Source organism: Pleuronectes platessa, chromosome 5 (assembly GCF_947347685.1).
Source record: "Pleuronectes platessa chromosome 5, fPlePla1.1, whole genome shotgun sequence".
Taxonomy (NCBI): domain Eukaryota; kingdom Metazoa; phylum Chordata; class Actinopteri; order Pleuronectiformes; family Pleuronectidae; genus Pleuronectes; species Pleuronectes platessa.
Window position 1 is genome coordinate 13585242 of NC_070630.1, and position 22198 is coordinate 13607439.

At 42.2% G+C, this 22198-nt stretch overlaps 1 protein-coding gene across 3 annotated transcripts; it reads right to left on the bottom strand.

The window, feature by feature from the left end:
- Positions 1 to 911: 911 nt before the first annotated feature.
- Positions 912 to 21032, bottom strand: cluha (clustered mitochondria (cluA/CLU1) homolog a). Of its 3 annotated transcripts, none has more exons than XM_053422886.1 (27): positions 20642 to 21032; positions 14005 to 14198; positions 13586 to 13757; positions 12779 to 12922; positions 12462 to 12589; positions 12171 to 12325; positions 10801 to 10926; positions 10214 to 10361; positions 10021 to 10113; positions 9188 to 9622; positions 8396 to 8655; positions 7990 to 8303; positions 6390 to 6491; positions 6079 to 6179; positions 5834 to 5986; positions 5681 to 5743; positions 5345 to 5589; positions 5161 to 5245; positions 4908 to 5061; positions 4251 to 4390; positions 4089 to 4169; positions 3865 to 3990; positions 3633 to 3754; positions 3454 to 3547; positions 3240 to 3374; positions 3068 to 3141; positions 912 to 2909 (listed from the first exon to the last, which is right to left on the bottom strand). In XM_053422886.1, the coding sequence occupies exons 1-27, from the start codon at positions 20769 to 20771 to the stop codon at positions 2783 to 2785; spliced, it is 4101 nt and encodes a 1366-aa protein (XP_053278861.1). In that variant the 5' UTR covers positions 20772 to 21032; the 3' UTR covers positions 912 to 2782. The 3 variants fall into 3 exon arrangements, with proteins under 3 accessions (XP_053278861.1, XP_053278860.1, XP_053278863.1); XM_053422885.1 differs by having other exon boundaries at positions 7903 to 8303; XM_053422888.1 differs by lacking the exon at positions 20642 to 21032 and adding an exon at positions 19537 to 19654 and having other exon boundaries at positions 7903 to 8303.
- Between the last annotated feature and the right edge of the window lie 1166 nt (positions 21033 to 22198).

The following is a 22198-nucleotide window of genomic DNA, read 5'->3' on the forward strand; positions in this document are numbered from 1 at the left end:
TCTAATTACAATATTGCATTGTACATATACAATTAAATCAATATTTCAGCTTTATTGTCTGCACCTTTTAAATTATGGGGTGTTTTGCAATTTGGTTTATTTGAAAAACATGTTTATTTCAAAAATTCAAACTAGGTTTTGAATCATTACAGTACATGTACCTTCTTGTTTCCCTTACATCTTATGCTTATGTTTAATAGTGTGAAATAACCTCATGTACTTCAAACAGCTAAACCTGTTAAATGGTCATTACTTAAAACTGGACTGTGTAAAACTGAAGGGACGTACTGTTAAAAAAAAGAAGCAATAAGAGTTTTCTGCAGACACAGTTTGATTATTTTCAATGAATTTATTCTATTTTATAAACTATCAAAACAATAGGTAGCAGTATATTATTTTAATCCTCAGTCTAATATAATTGGAGAAAATAAATGGAGGGAAAAAAAATCCCTCTTTAATGTATCGAACGTGTATTTGTGCGCATTTACACTACATCTGACTGACATTTAGGTCAATGGATGTCCTTCACAATGACACAAGTGTTAGTGTGACACCTCGTGGACACTGGTGGTATAACCGTGGAGCTAAACTTGGTTAAGAGGAAATGTAGAACTGAGAAATCCAGAAAAAAAGAATCAAGAATATTTCTACATTATGAAGATTCTACCTGTCACTCATTTCATTCAGAAGGACTAAATAGGCACAGTACACACCAGGCTCTGCTCCTGCATGTGATGGCATCATGTTTTAGGAAACTCAATGTAAAAATGTCATGGTTCAGTCTCTACGGCTCACTTTAGTTGTTTGTTTATACACACACACTTCTCCTTGATTTGCACTCCACCAAGTACAGTCAGTAGTCAATGCTGCACGTCTTGTGCCAAAGTAAAAACTTCATTTTCTGCAACAGCTCCAGCACCATCTCGCTATTGCTTTAATCACATAAACATTTAAACACGGCAACAATTAAGTAACAAATTGCCATGGGAGGGATACATTGCATGTATACAAGCGCAAACAAACCCTTTATCAGTCTTTTTTTGGTACATCACATCGAGGCAGCCCTTCCGTTTGTCCACTCCAGGAGGTGCTGTGAATGTTAACACACCCACACAGCACAAGAAAGTGCACTAAATACTGCTCAATGAACTGACACTCCCGGCTGGCTTCTTGTCTCAGTTACATATGAAAAGATGACATGTAATGAAAAAAAAAGAAAATACACCCAGCAACAATAAATCACTCACTACTGCCAATGTTGAGCACATGTCCGATGGTGAGAGGTTTGATGCAGAAACAGTGACAACATTGGTGGCCATGAATGTTTTAAGAAAAGAGGCATCAGCCATCCAAACAGGTTAACTGCGTGTAGAAAAATAAAACATCTGAAAAGCAAATGTTCACTCAGCCTCTATTCCAAACTATGCAGCAGCAAAAAATTAGCAACAGCTCTGGCCAATAAGATTTTTTTCTCTTGAACTACACAAAGACACACACACAAACACACCGTCACACATACAAACACACATGCACACATTTTCTTTCAATGTGTAAAAATAGAAAGTTGGATACAGCTACTATATAGATAGATAAATCTACTGCATAAAGTGGACGTTTTCAATTCTGCGGTTTATCCATTATCATCCATCCAGTACCTGTCTAGCCCCGATAGAGATTTATACATCTTCTTCCCCCCACTTCTATACATTTTCTATAAAACAGACATGGCTTAATTTAATTGATGATTAACAGGCCTAAAATACCATTTTAATTCTCCTGTGCAATTTTACAAAAAAAACAAACAAATACAAATCATCATTTACTTATAAAGGAAAAAAAAAAAAAGTCCAGCAAATAATCAAACAGTTGAAAAGCTAGCTAATTTGTTGTTTCCTTGCTTGGAGATAAAGGAACCGCGGGTCACAGCAGGGACCCACCTGGGATGTCGTAAGTACAAATGATAGAACGGTTAAAAGAATAAACCATCGGGTTCATCTGAGAACAATTAGTGGTTGTTGCGAACTGGCTCAAAGAAGCCACAGAGTGAACAGTTACATTCTGAAGCCCCATGTGAAAAAATCTCAAATTTATTGACTGTATTCTGGTCTTAGTGCACAGTATAAAGTACCCCTGAGTTCTAGGACAGGGTGGGTGCTTTCTAATTTAGAGCACCAGGGCGGGGTGGCGTGTGTAGGTGCGGGGTAAACACCCGGGGTTTCCTCGAGGCTAGTAAGGGAATGGTGGGGCAAAAGGTGGTCCTGGGCTTACAGTGGTTATAGGAAGTTTAAGTTGAGAAGAAGCCTGACTTAGGGATGATGGTACAGTAGATAAGGCTCTGGTATACAATGTCATGGTCATCCTTGGTCTCCCTCCCCCGGCTGCAAACACTCGTTCATACATGATCACATTTCTAAGCAGCTGACGCCTCCAGTGACTTCATCACCAGGTTCTCGGGTCGGGATATTTTTTTCTTCCTATTTTTTTTTTTAGATTGCACATTAATAATGATTCTATGTCGTTTGTACTTTCTCTTCCCTCACGTCCTACCTTGTAGGAACTTCCTGCTTTGTATTTATTCGTCCTACAGTACACAGAGTTTGTTTTCTGGACTGCCCTGACCCATCCATCCATCCATCCATCCCTCCCCTGTTTATTTCAATGGTGATTTGAGCTGCTTGCTTCTCAGGTCCACAGGCCTGGTGACATGGCTGTTTCTTCACAGCCTCTTCTCACTCCCCCTCAAATAGCAGAAAGCAGCAGCGCGTTGAGGGCTTTTGGGGCATTAATCAATGGGAATTTTGTCCTCTAGTTCCAGTAGGCTTTCTTCAGCCGGCTCCTCGCTCTTTCCCAGCTCCTGCAGCTGCTGCCGCCGTTGAACCTCCGCCTTCAGGTTCTCCAGATCCTTTTGGCTGCAAAGCAAAACAAGACGGGTCAATGATAGACTTTTTGTAGAATAAAGCAACGAGTGTGTAACTCTGAACAGACTTTTGGATTCATCTTTTTTATTTACACTCAACATACACTTATGTATTTGCCACATAACACTTATATTGTAATGGGACTCTACCTGAGAGGTATAAAGATGATGCCGTTGATTATGTTGAGCTGTTCCAGGATGCTGGCCATGCTGGGCGCAGTGAACTGGAGAAACGGAGGAAATAAAAAATGATATCAGTGATGATTTTGTTTGGGTTTTAACAGACGGAATCACAATAACCCATCAGACTGAGAGCAGTCACCTTGAGGGGCATGATGCTGGCGTTGGAGCCGTTCTTGTAGATCTCATTCATGGTTCTCTGCAGAGCCACGGCCTGCTGGGTGAGATACTTCAGATACTCTGAGCTCTCCTTGGTTTTCTCATGTGCCTCACCCATCTGAGAGGAAGAGAAGAATGAGCTGTAAGTATCAATTCATCACATTTGATTTGTCAGCAGTTTGGATTCCTGGCTTTACCTGGTTCTTGTAAATAGTGTAGCCTTCCTTCTCATGCTGTAGTGCAGAGCGGAACTCAGCTTTGCTCTCGTAAACTCTCGCAACCAAATGATGACTGGAAAAAAAGGACATGTTACATGAACCATCGCGTAAAGTCAGTATTATACCATTATAGATGATGATGATGAATGTGTCCCCACCTGAGGGCCACTTTGAGGGACCGGGGTCCGTGGTACTTTGCGTTGACGGTCAAGGCGTACTCCAAGAATCTCAGAGATAAATCATACTCCATCACTCCGTGCAGCACCAACCCGATGTTACTCTGTGGAAGGAGAACCATGAACAGTAAATATTAAAACTGAGCAAAGTATATCACATCACCATTTTGTTGATGTTGATTATTTATAAATCTCAAAAAAGGAAAATACTCACGTCCAGCAGTGCCATCTCTGGGTGGTCCTCCCCGCACACCAGCAGCATGAGGTAACGGGCACGATACAGCAGCTTCAGGGCGGTCGACAGCTGCCCATTGGCAAAGCAGTACAGAGACAAGTGCATCTAAGAAATGGAGAGACATACACAGGGAATAAAAATAAATATAAGAAGGATTTCAAACTTTTAACCTAAAAAATCCATCTCTGGGCGTGAGGACTCACATATTCTTGAATTGTGTTCGGGTGCTCGATGCCGAGGACTCTTTCACTCATCAGAACAGCCTTCTGCTGGTTACTCAGAGCCTGCCGGTAAATACACACATTTAGTGAAATAATAGCAAGAGGACACTTTTGTAAAAGTTACAGACAGTAAATGCTACGTACCTCAGCGTGGTCTCCCATGATGTAGTTAAGGCGTGCCAGCAGGCGCAGGCAGGCACAGATCTCTACGTGCATGGGTCCGTACACGTTGTTGAAGAGGTTGAGAGCCTCATTGATCAGCTCACAGCCCTCCTTCAGGAAACCTGGAAATCAAGACAAATGGTTGATGTGCTACATCGGCGATATTTATTACGGTTACTGAATTTTTAAGGAAATAATGCAAAGTTCTTTATGAAAAAAATAAATAATAATATGGCATGTTTAGAGTGCCAATGTCTATGAACAGGTGAAATTTTGTGCGAATCTGCAATTAATAATCAAATACGTTTTTTTGGGGGGAATCATTTGTACTTAGTAACTGTACGGTAACAAATATTCCTTTCAACTATATCAGCGAATTGATATTTTACCTGTGTCTTGACAGTTTCTGTGTATATTGTACATGTATTTGATGCAACAGATGTATATCCAATATGGTGATGAAGCAGCTACTCCGCCTTGGTATGTGCTCTCTACACACAACACTAAATTTCTCATTCACATACATAACTCATTAAAAAACAAAGGGCACAGCATGAGGAGCAGTCAGGAGGTCAATGTTTGACTCAGGTTTGTAAATTAACATGTCTGACTGCATCAGGTGCAATAAGCATGTCTCACCTTGCTGTACTTTGGCCTGTCCACTCTGGAAGAAGTGGAAGGCGTCGGAGGCTTTGGGGTTAACGTGCTTCACAACAGGGAAAATATTCAGGATGTCCTCCTCTGTGAAGGCAGGCTTGTGGCGGCTGTCAAAGTTGTACTCTTTTATCAGAATCTACAAGACATATGAAAAAGATCATTTAGATTAAATGTACCAGAATGGCGATTTGTTAAATCAGGGACGAGGTGGTCACTACAGACTCATGGGTGTTACCTGGATGCCAGTTTTGATTGAAATTTCTCTGAGCAAGGTGCTTTTCTGGAGGCCGTATTTCTCCACCACCTGGTCCACGCTCTCACTGAAAAAATAAATAAATTCAAAACACGATATTTGTCACTAAAAGGAAAATCACAAACCCCTCAGACATTTGCGTCACATTGAAAGATGGAGCCCTCACCACTGTACGGTGAAGTGGTAGTAGCTCTCTGCCTCGGAGGCGATGTTCTTCCACAGCTCGCTGGGCGTGAGGCTGGCCCACGCAATGTTGTCTCCGCCGCCGGGGACCCTGTTGCGACGTTTACGGCTTTTGCGGCGTGACACCAGCTCGTCGGGAGCCAGGTGGGCGACAGCATCAGGGAAGGAGCTCAGTAAACAGTTGAGGAAATGACTTACAGCAGCAGAGAGGGCAGACAACTCCACGCCCTGAATTACCAAAATAAGAAAAGACATTTATTAAAATAAAAGTAGGTTTGTCTTTTTAGAGTACAGATAATGAAAGTTAAATCTTTCAAACCTGGAGGTATGTCTTGAAGATATGTTTCGCACATCTGGTGATCAGCTCACTGATTCCTATTCTCTAAAATATGGAAGAATATATGTTTTTTAGAATGAATAAAACACAAGTACAAACAGTATGTGAAGGTCATAGTCGTGGAAACAGACTCACATAGAAGTGCTCCAGCTGTGCTTTAGCAGGGGTTTTATCCACAAACTGCAGAACTGTCCCCAGATAGCGAGCGTTGATGCCTCTCTGGTGCAGGGCCTCTGTGAGTGTGGCTCCATCCATGGGCAGAGTACTGTGGTCCAAACAGTCTTTAACCTGCTCAAACACACACAGACGGCTGTGAGCTCAGATACACACCATGAAAAGTTCAACCCCCTGTAAGAGCTGGATCTGTTTGTGTTACTGACCAGTGATGGGATCTGACAGGACACCAGGAAAGCAGCGGCATCTTTAAGAAGTTGCTTCTGCTTCTGGATTTCATTTGCACTTTCGTCTGGGAAACGTACTCCTGTTTAAAAACATAATACATTTATTCATATGCATTATTGTTTATGTTCAATACACAGTGGCCTGGCTGTCAAGGTTTCATTCCTCAGAAGCAAAATAGTCTAAATATTTAACTTCCTACAGAGGCTTTATATTGAATTATTTTTGTTTAATATTTGATATACATTCAAGCGCTTGTAAAGCTTCTCTTCATCTTCTGTGTCATGCTCACCTGGGGAGAAGATGTCAGGGTTGAAGCGAATGTCAAAAGATGTGTTGCTGATGGATCCGACTGCCTTGCAAGCATTAAGGACGACCTCACGGCTCTTGGGATCTGTTGGTGACAGGGATCAAACACACGGAAAAGAAGCAGAAATGTTAAAGGTAATGGCAACAATACACACGTGTGGATTACGGAGCTGAAGGTGCTCTAACTCACTTGAGTGCTATGGCTCAATAGTGTAAATGGAGATATTCTGATACCATTTTTCTTATTCTGATATGGATTCCGATACCTGGACTTTGCAAATCGGCCGATACAGCGTAAGAATAAATAAAAGTTTAGCTTTTACCCAAAACAATTATTTTCATAATTGTTTTTAATTGATTTCATGCTTTCCACAATTGTTTGCTTACATACCACTAACCAACAACATTATATGATGGTACCATGATATCATGAGGAAAAGCTCTCTTAAAAAAACTAAAAAAGCTTATTTTAATTTTTTTAACAGCTGTATGCTACTGACCATGTGTACAAGTGATGACTGCTATCACTTATTGCTAGTGTTGCAAGGTGCCACCTCTTGAAGCTGAAGTCACGTGAGACACTTAAAACCATGAAATATTTAGCTAAATTGCTGACATTTTAGTTCACTCTGGCTAACGCTACACTACCCAACGTCACTTCTTCTCAGCTGCTCTAACTACAGTCCTTTCCAGTGGCAGGACAGAATGACTGCCGTTTTTTGTGTGGCAAAAGAAAAAGTAGTGATTTCCAGGAAAAATACATAAAAATTCTATCTGGGTGAAATGAATGAACAATGTGGTATCAGACTGGGACATAGATTTGTGTATATTTGTCGATGTCCAGTGTGAGATTTCATTAATGGTGGTAGTGGTATCAGAATATCTTCAAATGAATAGACTCTTTGAGAACACAGTGTTGTGTGATTACTGCTGATCACACACACTGACGGGAGCATTCATCTTGTAATTGCACAAAGGAATGATTTGCTGGACAGTATCGAATGTCTGTTAGTTGAGGTTAATCTCAATGTGGACGAGCACCCACCACCTTTTCAAATGCGTTGACCATGCAAAACTACAACCACTATAGATCAGGTCAGTGCGTTTGACAAGCACGTTGCTGTGATTAAGGATCAGCACACAAATCACTGAACATGATTATCTTTTACATTCCAATAAACAGATTTGGATTAACAGACACTGCATCTGATTATTCAGTTACTATCCCACAGCAGAGGTGTCGCAGGCAGGAACAGGGAGCGACGGGTTGATTTGATCGGATGCCAACACTCGACCCACAGCAGGCTGAGGACTGAGCAGGGACAGCTAGCCAGGTGGAGAGAAGCCACTATGATCCAGTAACAGGCACTTTAATGCCTTGCAAGATACTCTAATCAACTGTGATTAAACACTACTTCTTTTCTAGGCTATTATCCACTGGAGTAGCTCTCCCTGCATCGTCCTCGATTTGCTTTTTGGGTTATTTTTGGACGTACCAATACCAGATCCATCTTCAGCAACTAAGGTCTCCGCCAGCTCTTTGGCCTGAGCTAATCCTGGAATACTTTCCTCAAGCTCCTTACCCTCCAGTGGGCTCTTGCACTCTCCGTTCTGGGTGGTTGGGGGGTCTACAGGCCCGTTTGTGGGGGGCTTTGTTGAGTTTTCTTCACTGTCAGGTGGTGACTGGGAGACAGCAGAGGTGCTGTTGTCTGTCAGGCTTGTGCTGTCTGTGGAGGCCTCTGTTGCAGTCGAATCTGCTGCAGTGGTCTGAGTCGGGCTTGTATCTGCTTTGTTGTCTGTGGCTGTTTCTGTGATGGCAGGTCTGTCAATCTTAGTGTCCCTGTTTGCTTTCTGTTGCATGAGCTGTAACGCCGCCATCTTCATGAAGAGAAGATATCTGGGGAGAGACACAAACAACAGTTAAGCAGATGTGCAAAAGCTCAATGTGACGACAGAACTGTGTTCATGCTCACTGTAGCAGACTCCTACCTGTGCTCAACAAAGGCCTCGATGAGCTCTTGGCGGAGACATGCCAGGCGGTGGCGGTGCTGGCGGGGGAAGCCTTGGTGCCGACTCTCTGGAGGCAGCTCCTCACCTTCCACGGGCAAGAAATTGAGGTCAGGGGGGAAAGTACGCAGGAGGTCCAGGATATAGTGTCGGCCATCGTTTCCAATGATGCCTTTGCACTCGACAGAGGAGCAAAGGTCCACTGATTCATTCTTCTCGTTCAGTACATCGTGTCTCTGGACCTAAAATGTATACCAAGCATAGCAAAGATGAGGCTTTTGTAAGTAACAACAAATGCTATGAAAAAGTAAAAAAGGTTGTCAGTCCGTCATTCATACTCCACAACTTGACTACCCTGTCTGTGGCTCTCAAGTCCAAGACTTAATTCATTCTTTAAGTCCTGAATATAAATATAAAAAAACATACCCATTTTCCTTAAAAACGGGCTAAATTATTTGAATATCCTGACCACGAATGGCAAAATTACAGGACACTGTTTATGATAATGAATAAACATATTACCTAATGAAATAGCATAGGGCTTAGTAACATAACAAACCGATTTGGCACAAGAATGGAGGTCAATTGGCCCTAGGACTAACTCAAATCCAGTTTTGACTACAGAAACAATATTTTTTTTAACATTATTGATAAAATTGAAACGCACGTCACCGCATATTTACATTTTTTGGGGAGGGCTCTGCGTAGAGTACACAACTACGCATAGACTACGGCATAGCTTCAACACAGAAGCATGAATTGGGCTTTACTGACCTTGAGCGGCCTGCTGGTCTTCTCCAGCAGCTCCAGATACTTGCTGTGAGACACAACAGTCTTTCCAAAGTCAATGGATCCGTAGATGACGCTCTGCTCCTGCTCACGTTCCAGGATTCCTGGGATGATGGACTGGGCAGTCACTCGGTAGCCTCTGTAGTCCACCACTACCGTCCCAAGGGTGTAGAGACCCTCCACGTCCACCGCCCCGTACGCTCTTACTCCGTTCAAGTCATTGGTTGGCGCAGCGTGGGCAGCGGCATCTCCTCCCAACTCACGATAGTGGTCACGCACGTCGAAGCCGAGGCTGAAGAAGATGTTGTTCCAGATGAACATCTGCATGCGCGTCTCCTCGCCGGGGTTGATGGCCATGACGTTGCCATCGATTACTGCCATTGCTCCTCGAGTGGCAGCTGCTGCAAAGTCACTGTGGACCTGCAGGGGGAATTTAAAAAAGAGAAGAGGGTGATTTATAAGAAAAGCTACACAGCGCCCGTCACAGTCAGCAAGTAGTCATCGGATTATTACTTCTGATATCATTAAGGCAGAGCTAGAGCCACAGGGCCAATCTAACACCATCTGCAAAGGTTTTACAAAAGGAATCAGGCAGGGTTGACAATGTTCAACTTAAGCTCTTTTTAAATACCAAAATAACAATTGATGTTACTGCCTAAAGCAGGAAATAAAAAGTAGGCAACAATCTATAAAAATTTAAAGCAAGACTTTTTAATCATTTGTGGATTATGATTCAATGTATTAAAAGACATTACAAAACCATGAGAAACAAATATAAATTCACACAATGGGACAAAGCCTGAGAAACTCAACAATACCTTGAATATGGCTCGCTCCCTCAGCAGCCGTTCAGGCAGGTTCTTCCTCGAAAGCTCTCTGGTTGTCTGCAGCTCCTCATTCCAATCTCTGGTCTGGAGACGCATCAGCACAAACAACTTCAAAACACTGAAAAACAACTTCACATGATAGCGTACATCTACCTGGTTTGCTGATGTGTTCAGGTGCGCCCACCTGTCCAGGTATGTGCTCCTCATAACCCAGGCGGGAGGTGTAGGCGTCCTCAGCACGAACACAGTCCATGGCGTGGTCTACCTGTGGAGCGGTCCAGCTGTACACCTGGAAGGGCGTGGCTATCCTCTCAAAGGGATGCTTCTGGACCCTGCAGCAAAAAGAGAAAATATCAACACATCACTTGCTTGGTCTTTTTATATATATATACACATATACACGCGCACATTTCAGAAAGTTCATCTGAAATTTGAAGCAGTTTATGCATCATTAAAACTACAACCAGTGAATAACAAGTAAACGAGTAAATCCATTTGTTATTGTGCTTTGAGATTTTAGCCTGGTCAGATCTCTACTGTGAATATGTTCTCACATGTTCAAATAAAGTAAATTAATAAATAAATTAAATGTGTGACTGATTGTAAAAAATAATGAGTTTTAAACCTAACCCTAAGCCTTTAAGTGCAAAGTGAAAACAGAAGGCTGTGAATCCGCTGAAGGAAAGATGCATGAATCATTCAAGATGTAGAGAGGTTGATTGCTGACAGGGGAACAGATTAATGAAACTAAAGGTGAATGGATGTCGTCACCTTTTCTTCTGCATGGCAGTGAAGTTCTTCTTGAAGGCAGGACTGATCTGGCTCAGCAGCTCCACCAGAGAGTGGCTCAGGAAGCTGGGATTGGCTGGTTTGGGGTTGAAGGTGTAGGTGGTAGATCTGGAATAGAAAAGCAGACATTTTACCATAATAAATCACAGTAATATATGAAGTACTGGGTAGAAAAGATAAAAGGACTGAACAAGCCTGAACTGGGGACTAGTTTAACTGCAGGGAAGTAACTTATTGCACCAATGTGCACAGGATTTAAAACATGAGGAACTTACACCTGTAGACAAAAGTTTGTTTGCTGCAGGGGTTGTATTAAAAACAGACACAATTTGCCCAGTGGTGCGCAGACGGTATCATGGTTGTGATAAAGTTGTTAGAAACAGACAGCACTGCTCCAAGCCTAACAATATCTTCTCCAATTCTATTTTCCAGAGTAATCCGATTGCAGCTCATTAATTTGATTGCTAAGCTTTTGCTGGCATCCAAAATTAGGATCCTACAACGGCTTATAGAGCACAGTTGTTGATTCTCTATCAACACTTATCCCACGGTCTTCCATTAAAAGAAGCTGCAAATATATGAAAGCCTGTTCTATTTCAATGGAGACAACATGCAGAGGAAATGTGAGGCGCATGTGTCAAGACTAACTTCACTCACAGCAGCACCTGTTGCACTAAACATCAGCTTATCAGGGTTTAACTGCTGCGAGATACCGGACTTGAGCTGAAGGTGGTGTAGGTTATAAATAAAATAACACCATGAAATAAATTTTAAAAACTTGGGTACAAATGTATTTAGATCCACTTTTGTTGTTTGATAGCAGAAAAATAGTCGATGCTCCAGGTGCATGGTTTTTAAAGAGTTTTACCATCCCCCATTCCCAGTCAAATACAGGCAAGCTTTCAAACTGGCAGATTTACCAGGTAGTCAGAGAGAACGCTTCCTTGCAGAGGAATTGGATTGGCCTGTATACAAAATGAAAGAGTGTGCGTGTGTGTGTGTGTGTGTGTGTGTGCATATTGCACATCAAACAGTAAAATGCTGCACTGACTTATGACCAGGTTTTTATTTGTCAATGATGCAATAAGTTTATTCTGCCTGAAGCACCAACAACGCTCCTGATCACGCCACATTATAAGACCAACAAATCATAGGTGCTCAGATGGATGCAAGAGCATTGGTTATTTAAGCAATATGAGCTGAATGACAAATTGACAATTGCGCCTGTGACGCTTTGGGTCCTGTGTCAGATGGGTTCCTGGTTGTTGCTCTGTGTAACAATAACTGCCAAATACTTTGTGTATAAACTGGTACTAAAGTGAAGCAATGGAGAGGTAGAAATGTTGACTGACTGGTTGAGGTAGAAGCCGCGTGTAGAGGCAGTGATGCTGATATGGCGTTCTTCCACAGTCACCATGTACAGATACATGAGGTCACCGTGCATCTTCCTGTTTCCAGGTGGAGGGTTCCAGCCGCTCATGGTCAGGACCTTCAGGCACTGCATAGGCTGTCGAGGATATTAAACCAAACAGTCAAATTAAAAAGTTTAAACGAAAACATTTTAATTTACTTTATTTGATCACTATGAAATTGCCCCTGGTTGGGGCTCAGTTTTTCTTGTCCAAACCCAGGCAACGTCTCACCTTCCATTCCTTGTTAAGTGGCTGAAGGGGCACCAGGGGGCGGTCTTTACTGCCAGGCAGGATGTGCTCAGGGGGGGTGCAGTCAATTTGCTCCAGGTCATTACCCTTTTTCTTTCGCTTACCACTATCTGCAAGCACATCACGAGTAAGATGAGTTTCTGCAGGACCACAGAGGTTTTATCTTTCACTACGGTGTTAAACTCAGCAACACAGGAGGATAATGTAACCACATGCAAGAGACACCTATGTCACAAAGCATTAACATTACCGAAGTGAATATAAAAATGTAGCTTCTGAAAAGCCCTGTGGTGTTGTACCTCCGAGGTCTCCGTCAGTGAAGATGCTGAGGAAGGAGAGGGAGTTGCAGTCCACTCCGTTGTAGGAGTCTGATGGGTCCAGACTTTTCAGCAGGTCTCTGATGTGACGCACGTGGATGCGAGCTTCACGTACAGTGTACGGCTCTGCAGCAAAAACATGCAAAAGAAACCCAGAGGTTACAAATGGGTATTGAGAAGTTTGAGTGAAATTGATCTGGATAATCCGCATTTGTTATGTAAATGAAAAATGACTCATTTCAGTTAAGTCTTTGCCTGCAGCAATGTTACCAGTGATGCAGTTTATATTTTTACTTGTGTTTTGTTCCTTAAACCAATTATATGTAGATGAAACAGTTTTAACACTGTATTTGCTGTGAATGATTATATGTGATCAAGTTTGTCAGGTTGCACCTGCCCATGCAGTCTGACTCTATCACTGTCATTAACTGGTTATTTGTTTTCACATGACCAGATTAGTCTGAGACATTAAGAGGTCAAACACATTTTCCCTGTAGCTTCCAAACACAGATGGTTACACTCTGCATCTTTACATAAAGAGCTTTTGGAAATTTAATAAATATCATGTTTTTTTTGTTGGTTCAATAGGAATGAATAAATCCTCCAAAAGAAAAAGACTGTTGAAAATATGAAAGTGTTTCATTGACGATAATGATTTTGGATTTCTTTTACATGCTTTAAATACCAGACTAAAACAATGGCAGCATTATGGTAACAGCTCAACTTTTCAACTTTAATTTCTTTATTTGCACCAAGACAATGAATTGCTGACGGGCTTCTGATTCTGACCTTCCACCACTTTGAGCAGCGAGCCCTCCTCCAGGCCCTCGATGGACTTGAGCTCAGCGAAGTTGTCCAGCACGTTTCCATCCAGCTGCAGGGAGAAGCAGGTGCGGTGGCAGGTGTCCTCACGGTCTATTAACACCTGATGGATTTCCTGCACCATTTCTTGAGGAGACACCTGAGGGAAAGGAGGGAGCAGGGTAGATGAAATAATCTTGATAAGCAAATCTTATATTGGCATCTTGAAAAATAGGGCATCCACATTTTGGAGCATGGATTTATGACCTATACTGCAGCCAGCCACCAGGTGGTTGAGATGTTTTAGCTTCACTTCAGTGGAATAGTCATTTCGGCCAACTTTAAATTTAGTCTATGGTTTAAACCCAGCCTAAAGACCTGCTGCTTGTGAAGCGCCACAACCTCACCTGCAGGTCAAATGGCTCTGTGCCCGGTGCCTGGATCTTAATAGTGAAGCCTGTGTCCTGGATCACAATCACTTCCTGTTCGTTGGAGTCCTCTCCTCCATCCGCCTCACTGTTCTCATCCTGCTTTTCCTCCGTCTCCTCTGTGTGCTCGTGAGCCCCGTCCCCGTTCACCATGGCTGATTCTGCACTGTGCCCTGCAGCAGAAAACACAGGTCAGCTTTGAATTATGAACATTTCACTCACATTTTTTTTTTTTTTTATATTTTTGTTTATTGGAAGTAGTTTCATGAGATACAACAATATAACAGGGAATACTTCCATCTTACATTTTTTCCCATCTTTTTATCCCTCCCACATTCCCATCCCCAGCACCCATAACAAACCCATAAACACGAAAAAACAACCAAATATAAAAATAAATAAATAAAATAAAATAAATAATTAAAGGGGAAGGGTGAATTGTTATTAAAAATAAAATAAATGGGGGGGAGGGGGGGGCTCAGTCATCACCATAACGCAGAGATGTCAAAGACTCAATATGACTTAAGAGAGGTCTCCAAGTCTTTTGAATGAAATTTAAGGAACCATTCAGGGAAAATCTAAGCTTTTCAAGACTCATGAACAGTAAAACTTCTTCAACCCACCTACTGTGAGATGGGGGTTGAGGGTGTTTCCATTTAAAGAGTATAAGGCATCTGGCCAACAGGGTGGTAAAGGCAAGGACATTCTGTATAACTCTAGAGGCAAAAGGCTGTAGGGGGGCCCCAAACAAAGCCAAGAGAGGTTGAGGAGAGATGGTAGTGTTATATGCTGTGCTAAGAGTTTTAAAGATTTCAGACCAGAATGTGGCAAGCCCGGGACAGGACCAGAACATATGAGAATGATCTGCTGGGGATTGTTTGCACCTGTTACAGGAGTCAGTTACATTGGGATAAATTCGAGATAGCCTCAAGTTAGTGTAGTGAACTTTGTGCACTACTTTACATTGTAGGAGGCCATGCCTCGCACAGATTGAAGAGGAATGAACCAACCGTAATACTTGTTCCCAATAATCATCAGGTAGTGTGACTCCAAGCTCTTGCTCCCAAGAATACTTGGGGCCTGATGCTGGGCCCTCACATTTTTTGACGGTTTTCTGACAATGTTAATGTAAAATATGTAGCTTCCACTGCGCTGGGCCCCTTAATAAAAACAATAACAAAAGACTTAGTTTGATGGCATTTTGAAGCTGCATGGGATCATGGGAGTTTTCATCTAAATCTACCTGATGCTACTCAAATCAAGCTCACAGATGAGGTCACGTATTTAAGTTTTATTCACGTCATGAAGCAAACAGCAATGGAGGTGAGAAATGAAATGTCCTGTTATCTTTCATACATTTCTGGGTTTAACATTGTTTGAAACATTTTGGATAATGCAAGTTCACTAGTCAAAAAAACATAGGTCTAGTTGTTTTTAGACATTTAATGAATATGTATGTTATATCTATTACTATAAAAATAATAAAGCATTAACACCTGAAATCCTGCACTACAATTAAATTGTATAAAGAAACAGCTCTGTTCTCAACAGCCAACAGTAACTGAGCAACAGTGAACAGCCCGTTCAGACAGTCAGCCATGCAAGTCATCCTGACAACACAGAAAACACTTTACTACCACATGAACACTGAGACGCTGCCTGCTGCCTGGTGACAAACAAAGCCCATGTAGCCAGAGGCTCAACGACCTTTAGAGTATCCTTATGAAATATTTATGAATGTGCTAACAAAGCCTTCAGAGCTAAGCTACAGTATTACATTGCTGCAGTGAGAGCATTTAATTAATTCACTAAATATATCTTAATCAACTGTACATGCATTTTCTCTTTGAACCTACAAAAGTTGAACCTTCAACAAACAAATAATTGTATTAGAAAATTAACAATAAGTATAAAGCTGATAAAGAAAGAATGAATCTTATTACCAACAACAAACTGCTTAAGGCAACACTGTTGGAACAGAGGGTGAATACAAAGTATTTAAACATTCACAACAGGGTTTTACTGGTCATTTGCATGGCTGATCGTGAGTGAACATCAACTCTGCTAGTAACCCATTTGATTAAAAAAAAGAAATTCCTGATGTTCAATTCCTTAATTTTACAATTATTTTACAATTATTTATATCTATCTATATATATATCTATATATATCTATCTATCTATATATCTATATATATATATATATATATATATGAATGACAAGCTAATGAATGACGAAGCTAATTTAAGATGAAAGAATTATGACATGAATAAAAATGAGGCCCCTGGATACATTAATTCAGAGCAGCAAGGCCGAGTATCCGTACATGGATGTCAGACAACTGTTTTCTCTCACTGGGACAACTGCTGCCAGCCTGTGTGTCCTTGCTCACTTATCAAGGGTAACACAGCGTCAGGGTTACTGAGGAGAAGGGCCCGCAGGGAGGGGTGGGGCCTCATAAATGGACTACGACCCCGGGTGAGGAATGAACGTGCTAAAATGGTGGAGGAGCAGGGGCTGAAGCACGGCAGGCCACGCTCTGAATAACAAACACAACGGCTTCGGAAGCCACAAGATCATAACATTACAAGCCGGGGGAGAACGAGGGGCTGGTGTTGAGTGTTTTGGTGCTGCAGTCGTTTGTGCCTTCAGTTGTCAGGAGAGAAACATTATCAGATGGCAGTTGATTATAAGATCGGAGGCTTGAAAGTTTTACCTAGAGTCTTGAAGTGTTTCAGTTCAGCTGGACTCATTTAACGGGCTACACAGGACAGTGTCCATCAGTTTTTGAGCAGCCATCATCTACATCCATCATTTAGAGCAGTGGCTAGCAATTAGTGTTTGTCATTGAACAAAATCCACTGAAAGAAATATACATTTTATAAGAACATGATCCCATGTCCTTATGACTTGGATGCAACTCTACACATTAGCCTTATTTAGTATTTGCACATCTATGAATATACAAATTTGTTCAACCAACATTTGACAACATTTCAATCGCCTGCAGCTTTGACTCTGCTCAAACCCACATACCTCGACGGGTTTGATGTTTAACCAGCTACTGCATGCTACACCAGGTAAAGTGGTAAGATAGGCGTTATTTAGGCAGATATCTTGGAAATGGAAACTAAATGTCCCCTTCAGCCACAGCTGCCCCTTAATAATAATGTATTGCTAATGTTAAATGAACTTTGGTTTCCATCAACACCCTCCGAATCGACTACCTTAGATTTACAAAATACTGCAAATTAGTGCCAATTAGCTTCTACACTTTGTTACCCCTCAAATGCAATATAGCGAAACGTTTTCCTCCTCGTCAACCACACACACGCTAAAGCTTCTTGCAGACGCAGCTATCCCTGTAATATTTCTGGTTATTCTGGGCCACTGTGTGCAAAGACTGAATTCTTGACTGTTTTATAACAATACCGTATCGCATCATGAAGTACAGACATCTGAGTAAATAAATTCACCTCCCACCAAACTACTTCAATTCATCCCTCAGTTAAATTGTGAATCACCCGCTTAATCACAGAATAAAAAAAAACTATATATATTTACTCATTTTCTTTGTGTCATTCACCCGTATTGCCATGATATTAAAAAATAACATTTCTTCACTAAAAAAATACTAACTTTGCTCTCTCTATCTCTCTTCTGGCGTCGAGTAAAAACCCCTCAACTTTAAACTCAAACCCAAGTTAAATATCATACCAGAGCCACACCAACTCTCCATCAGTAATTTGCAGGGGGAGTTCAAATGGGAACAAACCAGTCAGCTCTGTAATCTCAAATGTCCACGGCTTAAAAACAGACAAAATTAAGACGTGTGAGAGGTCATTAAGCAGTGATGTGAAACATTGTCTTGACCCAAAACAATCACACACCTGTGGTATGAGACCAGGCAGAAGCCCTCTACCAGGTCATGGTACAGAATCAATGAAAGATACAATAAAGAGACACACTGAAACACTTCAGCGAGCAAGTTTACACTTCAACTGACCCATTTTTTTCGCTGGCTAAACCTTTCTGTGAATCAAGCAGCTCAGAGGGCTTATTCACATGATCATCTTTTCAGGGAAAACAACTCTTAGAAATAAACTCTTCTTTACTTGTTTATTACAGCAAATTTCTCCTGTGGACAACAAAATAATAAACCCAGCAGCAGTCAGCCATCTCTCTGCTCTGCAGTCCTTGACATGGGCACCCTGACTGCCTCCATGGCAACATTAACCAGCAAGCCAGACAACCCTGAAACAACAACCCAACTAGCGTCACAAGGTGGAGAACTCCTGGTGGACAGACAGACCCTGAGTCATGCAGATGTGACAGCTGTGAAGAGTGAATGAAAAGCTTGTTCGACTTTATAAAATCCAACTAGCCAAGAATGAATGATAACAACTACATCCCTCAACTACAAAATAAAACATAACGAGAAGATGCAAGTCATTCTGAAGATTGTTATAGTTTTGGGAACAAAATAGTTTCAGCCTGTTGGGATGTGCTGATTTTATTGTGGTAGTTATATCATTTATATGAATTTTAGTTTTTATCTGTTGATCAAACAAATCAAGTAATTTAAAGACAACTTTTTGTGCTCAGGGAACTTCTTATGGGCTGAGAGATTTAAGAATAATAATAAAAATTTTGAAAACTTCAGGATCTTGCACAAGAATATGAAGCAGCCAACAAGTGGTGAAAAGCAGCGAGTTGGTAATGGAGGTCTTGGGAGATGCAGCTCCTCATTTTTACTGCACAATTTTCAAGTTGCTGCCAGCACGAATAAGCCCATATAATGAGAATGTTGGGGTGGGACTAGCATGTTTCTCTGTCATCATGCTCAGATTGTTTTGAAGCGGAGGCTCATGGTCATAACACTAACATGAATAGTGAATCTCAACTTGTTAATCTAAAAGTATTTAATCAGAATCAGCAGCAAATTCACATTATTTTTACCAGAGCAAAAGGTGATTCACAGAATGTGTTATTTTGTCTCTATAACGTACTGAAAAAAACAGATGTGTTCATGTAAAGAGAGAAACTTTACATTTTTTTCCAAGAAACATTGCTGCTGATCAGTATTTTTTTTAAGTTCAGTTATCGATTGATCAACTCAAGCTGGGGGGGGGGGGTATTTGTTCTTTCCTTCAAATAGAACCGAAACTGCTACAATATGTTAATAGTTCATTACAACTGAAGGACTACTTGTTTCAGCTGTTAAATATAAAAGGCTTTATGACTAACCTGGACCGCTCAAACAGAAGTCCCCATCCAGAAACACACGCATGAACTAACCTGCACTCAGACTGTGCGCATTAAGCTTCCCTCTCCGGTGTTTCCCTGTAAGAGGCGGCGGACAGAGACAATTGAAGGTCCCACATGTGACAGACACACACTGCACAGACTCCGGTTGCTCTGCAGGTTGTGTAACGTGAACTCCGCCGGCTGGCACCGCTCGAGTCGGTTCAATCCGCCTCACGCCAACTTTGAATCAGTCACCATACTCACCAGCTTCCTGCACTTCATTCACCATGACCGTAACCTTCCCTCGCACCGTGCACGCACCACCGGGACTTTTTTACGCGACGACCAGTTTCCGCTTCCCGGTCGAGGAGGGACGCTATATATGATCTTCCCCGACGGGGAGGTGTGGGGACCGGTTAGAGGCTTATTACCGGCCGATGGTTGTTTAATCCACCTGACATCTATTATAAAGCCGCTTTAACAGTATAAACAAGGCGGTAACACGTCCGTCACATGAACCGGTTGACACATTTACTGTAGAATATACCCAACCCTAACCCGTTGTATGACCGTCCCCCCCGTGTTCATGCGAGCAGTGAGCAGCTCCACTGAAGGTGACCTTCAGTTCCTGACTCTCACATGTTATTACCGAACATGTGCGTCGTTACGGGTTCGTACAACACAAGCGGCTCCACTGTGAAAGCTCCATGAACCATTTGCATCACTGTCGACTCATAGTTTACCCGTAAAACACCCGCTTTCACCGCCTGCGTTCATCTCTGCGACACTGACTGGAGCCGCTGCTTGCTAGTTAGCCGGCTAGCCTGCGAGCTAACTAGCCGCATACTGAGCGACGGTGCTAATGTTAGCATGCCGGTGTTTGGGTTAGCCTTCTGGGCTCCCGGTGTCGGTGTCAGGCTCGATTACAGCCATGACACTCGGATGTAGACTAGACTTCGATGCAGTGGAGGATGCTCAGTGGGTAATAACACAAACCAGCTCAAAGATATGCATGCATACTGCGGATTAGCAGGTGATGCTAGGTGCTTTCAAACTGCAAGAGGCTACCAAGGAGATGGTTGGGGGGAGGAGGGGGTCAACCCCTATGGGTCAACCCAGGAGACCCTCACCTTGGGTCTGAGGACTTTGAAGTCACACAAAGCATGGAGGCTCTCCAGCTTTAGCTGAGAGCTAAATGGGACAGTGACATATATATATGGCACATTGAACATAGTTAATGCACACAAGTGTTGGTTGTGTGATAACTCTCACTGCATGCATCGTGATAAGTGTCATCAACGTGTGCATTATACATGTTAAGTGCGATGACAGAACATGCGAAGCAGCCTCTGTAGCTGCAGAGACTCACCGCAGTCGCAGGAATCCTCCAGTCGCGTCTTGCTGGACTCGTGTTGGGCTCCATCCCCGGCTTCATCCGCAAGATCAACCGGATTACAGTTAGGCACTGCCGCCGGGATGTCATCTGTCTTGCTCACCATGGTCGGCAGTCAGTGTCGCTCCAGAAACCCCCCAGCAGCTTCGCTCGAATGTATGAGTCTTGCTTAAGAAATGCAAAACAACCAAAAGAAATCCCTATCTGCTTCTCCGGCTATCGCGGGCTAACTGGTTACATGCGAAGGGTACGAGCTTACAAAAACAAGTCTACGGTGGAAGGACAGCGCTGTACATGGTGGGGATCACACGTGGTTCTCTCCTCCCTCCTCTTGACCTCTTTGCCTTTGCGTTGCACTTCCCCACCCACTGAGCGTGGCGCTACGGAAAGCCGCATGCGACAAATGTTTGTTTTTTATTTCCCTTTCTCGCTTTCTTTAATTTGAAATCTCATATTTACAGTGGAGAGTTTCTCATATACACGAAGAATAAATGATCGTGCAAGACAAATAACCGCAGCACTGGTACTGTTATCAACAACACAAATGAATTATTAATTACCAAGACTTACCTTTGATAGTTTGACCAACATGTCAGTGGTTGTTACACTGATCTGTTTCACCCCACTCCCACTGAGAGCAGTAATTCAAAAAATGTGACATATACACAACTGATCACTGACCATAATATATATATTTTACTGTGATCACCATAGACCAGGGGTTCCCAAAGTGGGGTGCAGGGACCCCAAATGGTCAGACCGGGAGAGGTTCCAAGGGGTCACTGGCAAAAAGGGACGTGTAGTTCCACTAAAATTGAATCTATAGGTAACACAGCGATAATGTATCACTTCTCTGTTCCTGAATTTCATACACTCACGAAAATAACACATCTAAAATACAAATATTTGCAAATGGGGGTCTGTGGTCTAGTTTGCTTCAGTAAAAGGGTCCATCAAGTGCAAAAGTTTAAGAACCACTGCCATAGACTCCCTATGAAGATGGACGACACATCTTCACTTCCTCCAAATATCCAGATATGAGGTCAAAATATCCTGGACACTAACGCCACCACCGTGTACATTTGGAGTCAGAGTCTATGCAGTTGCGATCAGGGATGGAGGCAAAGTATCGAGGTTCCAATGATGCACACGCTCGGCTCAACCAATCAAGACTGAGCTGTCTGAGTCTGAGCTGTCAATCTTGACCTTTCAACCCATTTTTACAGCATCATATAATTAATCAAAACCAAACCTACCAGAAAAAAGGAACACTTGGACATCATTTTGATAAGAACTACCTAAAAGGATTGAAAAAATCTTTAAGAATAATCTATTCGACATACGACTTTCTAGGTCGGCCCATGTCCCATCCTCAAACACAGGAGGCAACCCTATGACCTACACTGCAGCCAGCCACCAGGGGGCGATTAAGATGCTTTGTTTTCAGTTTTGGGAAGACTTATGTCATCTATCTTTATATACACGATGATCACAGGACAGTGCTCTTATTATATGAAGAAAAATAAGTTTAAA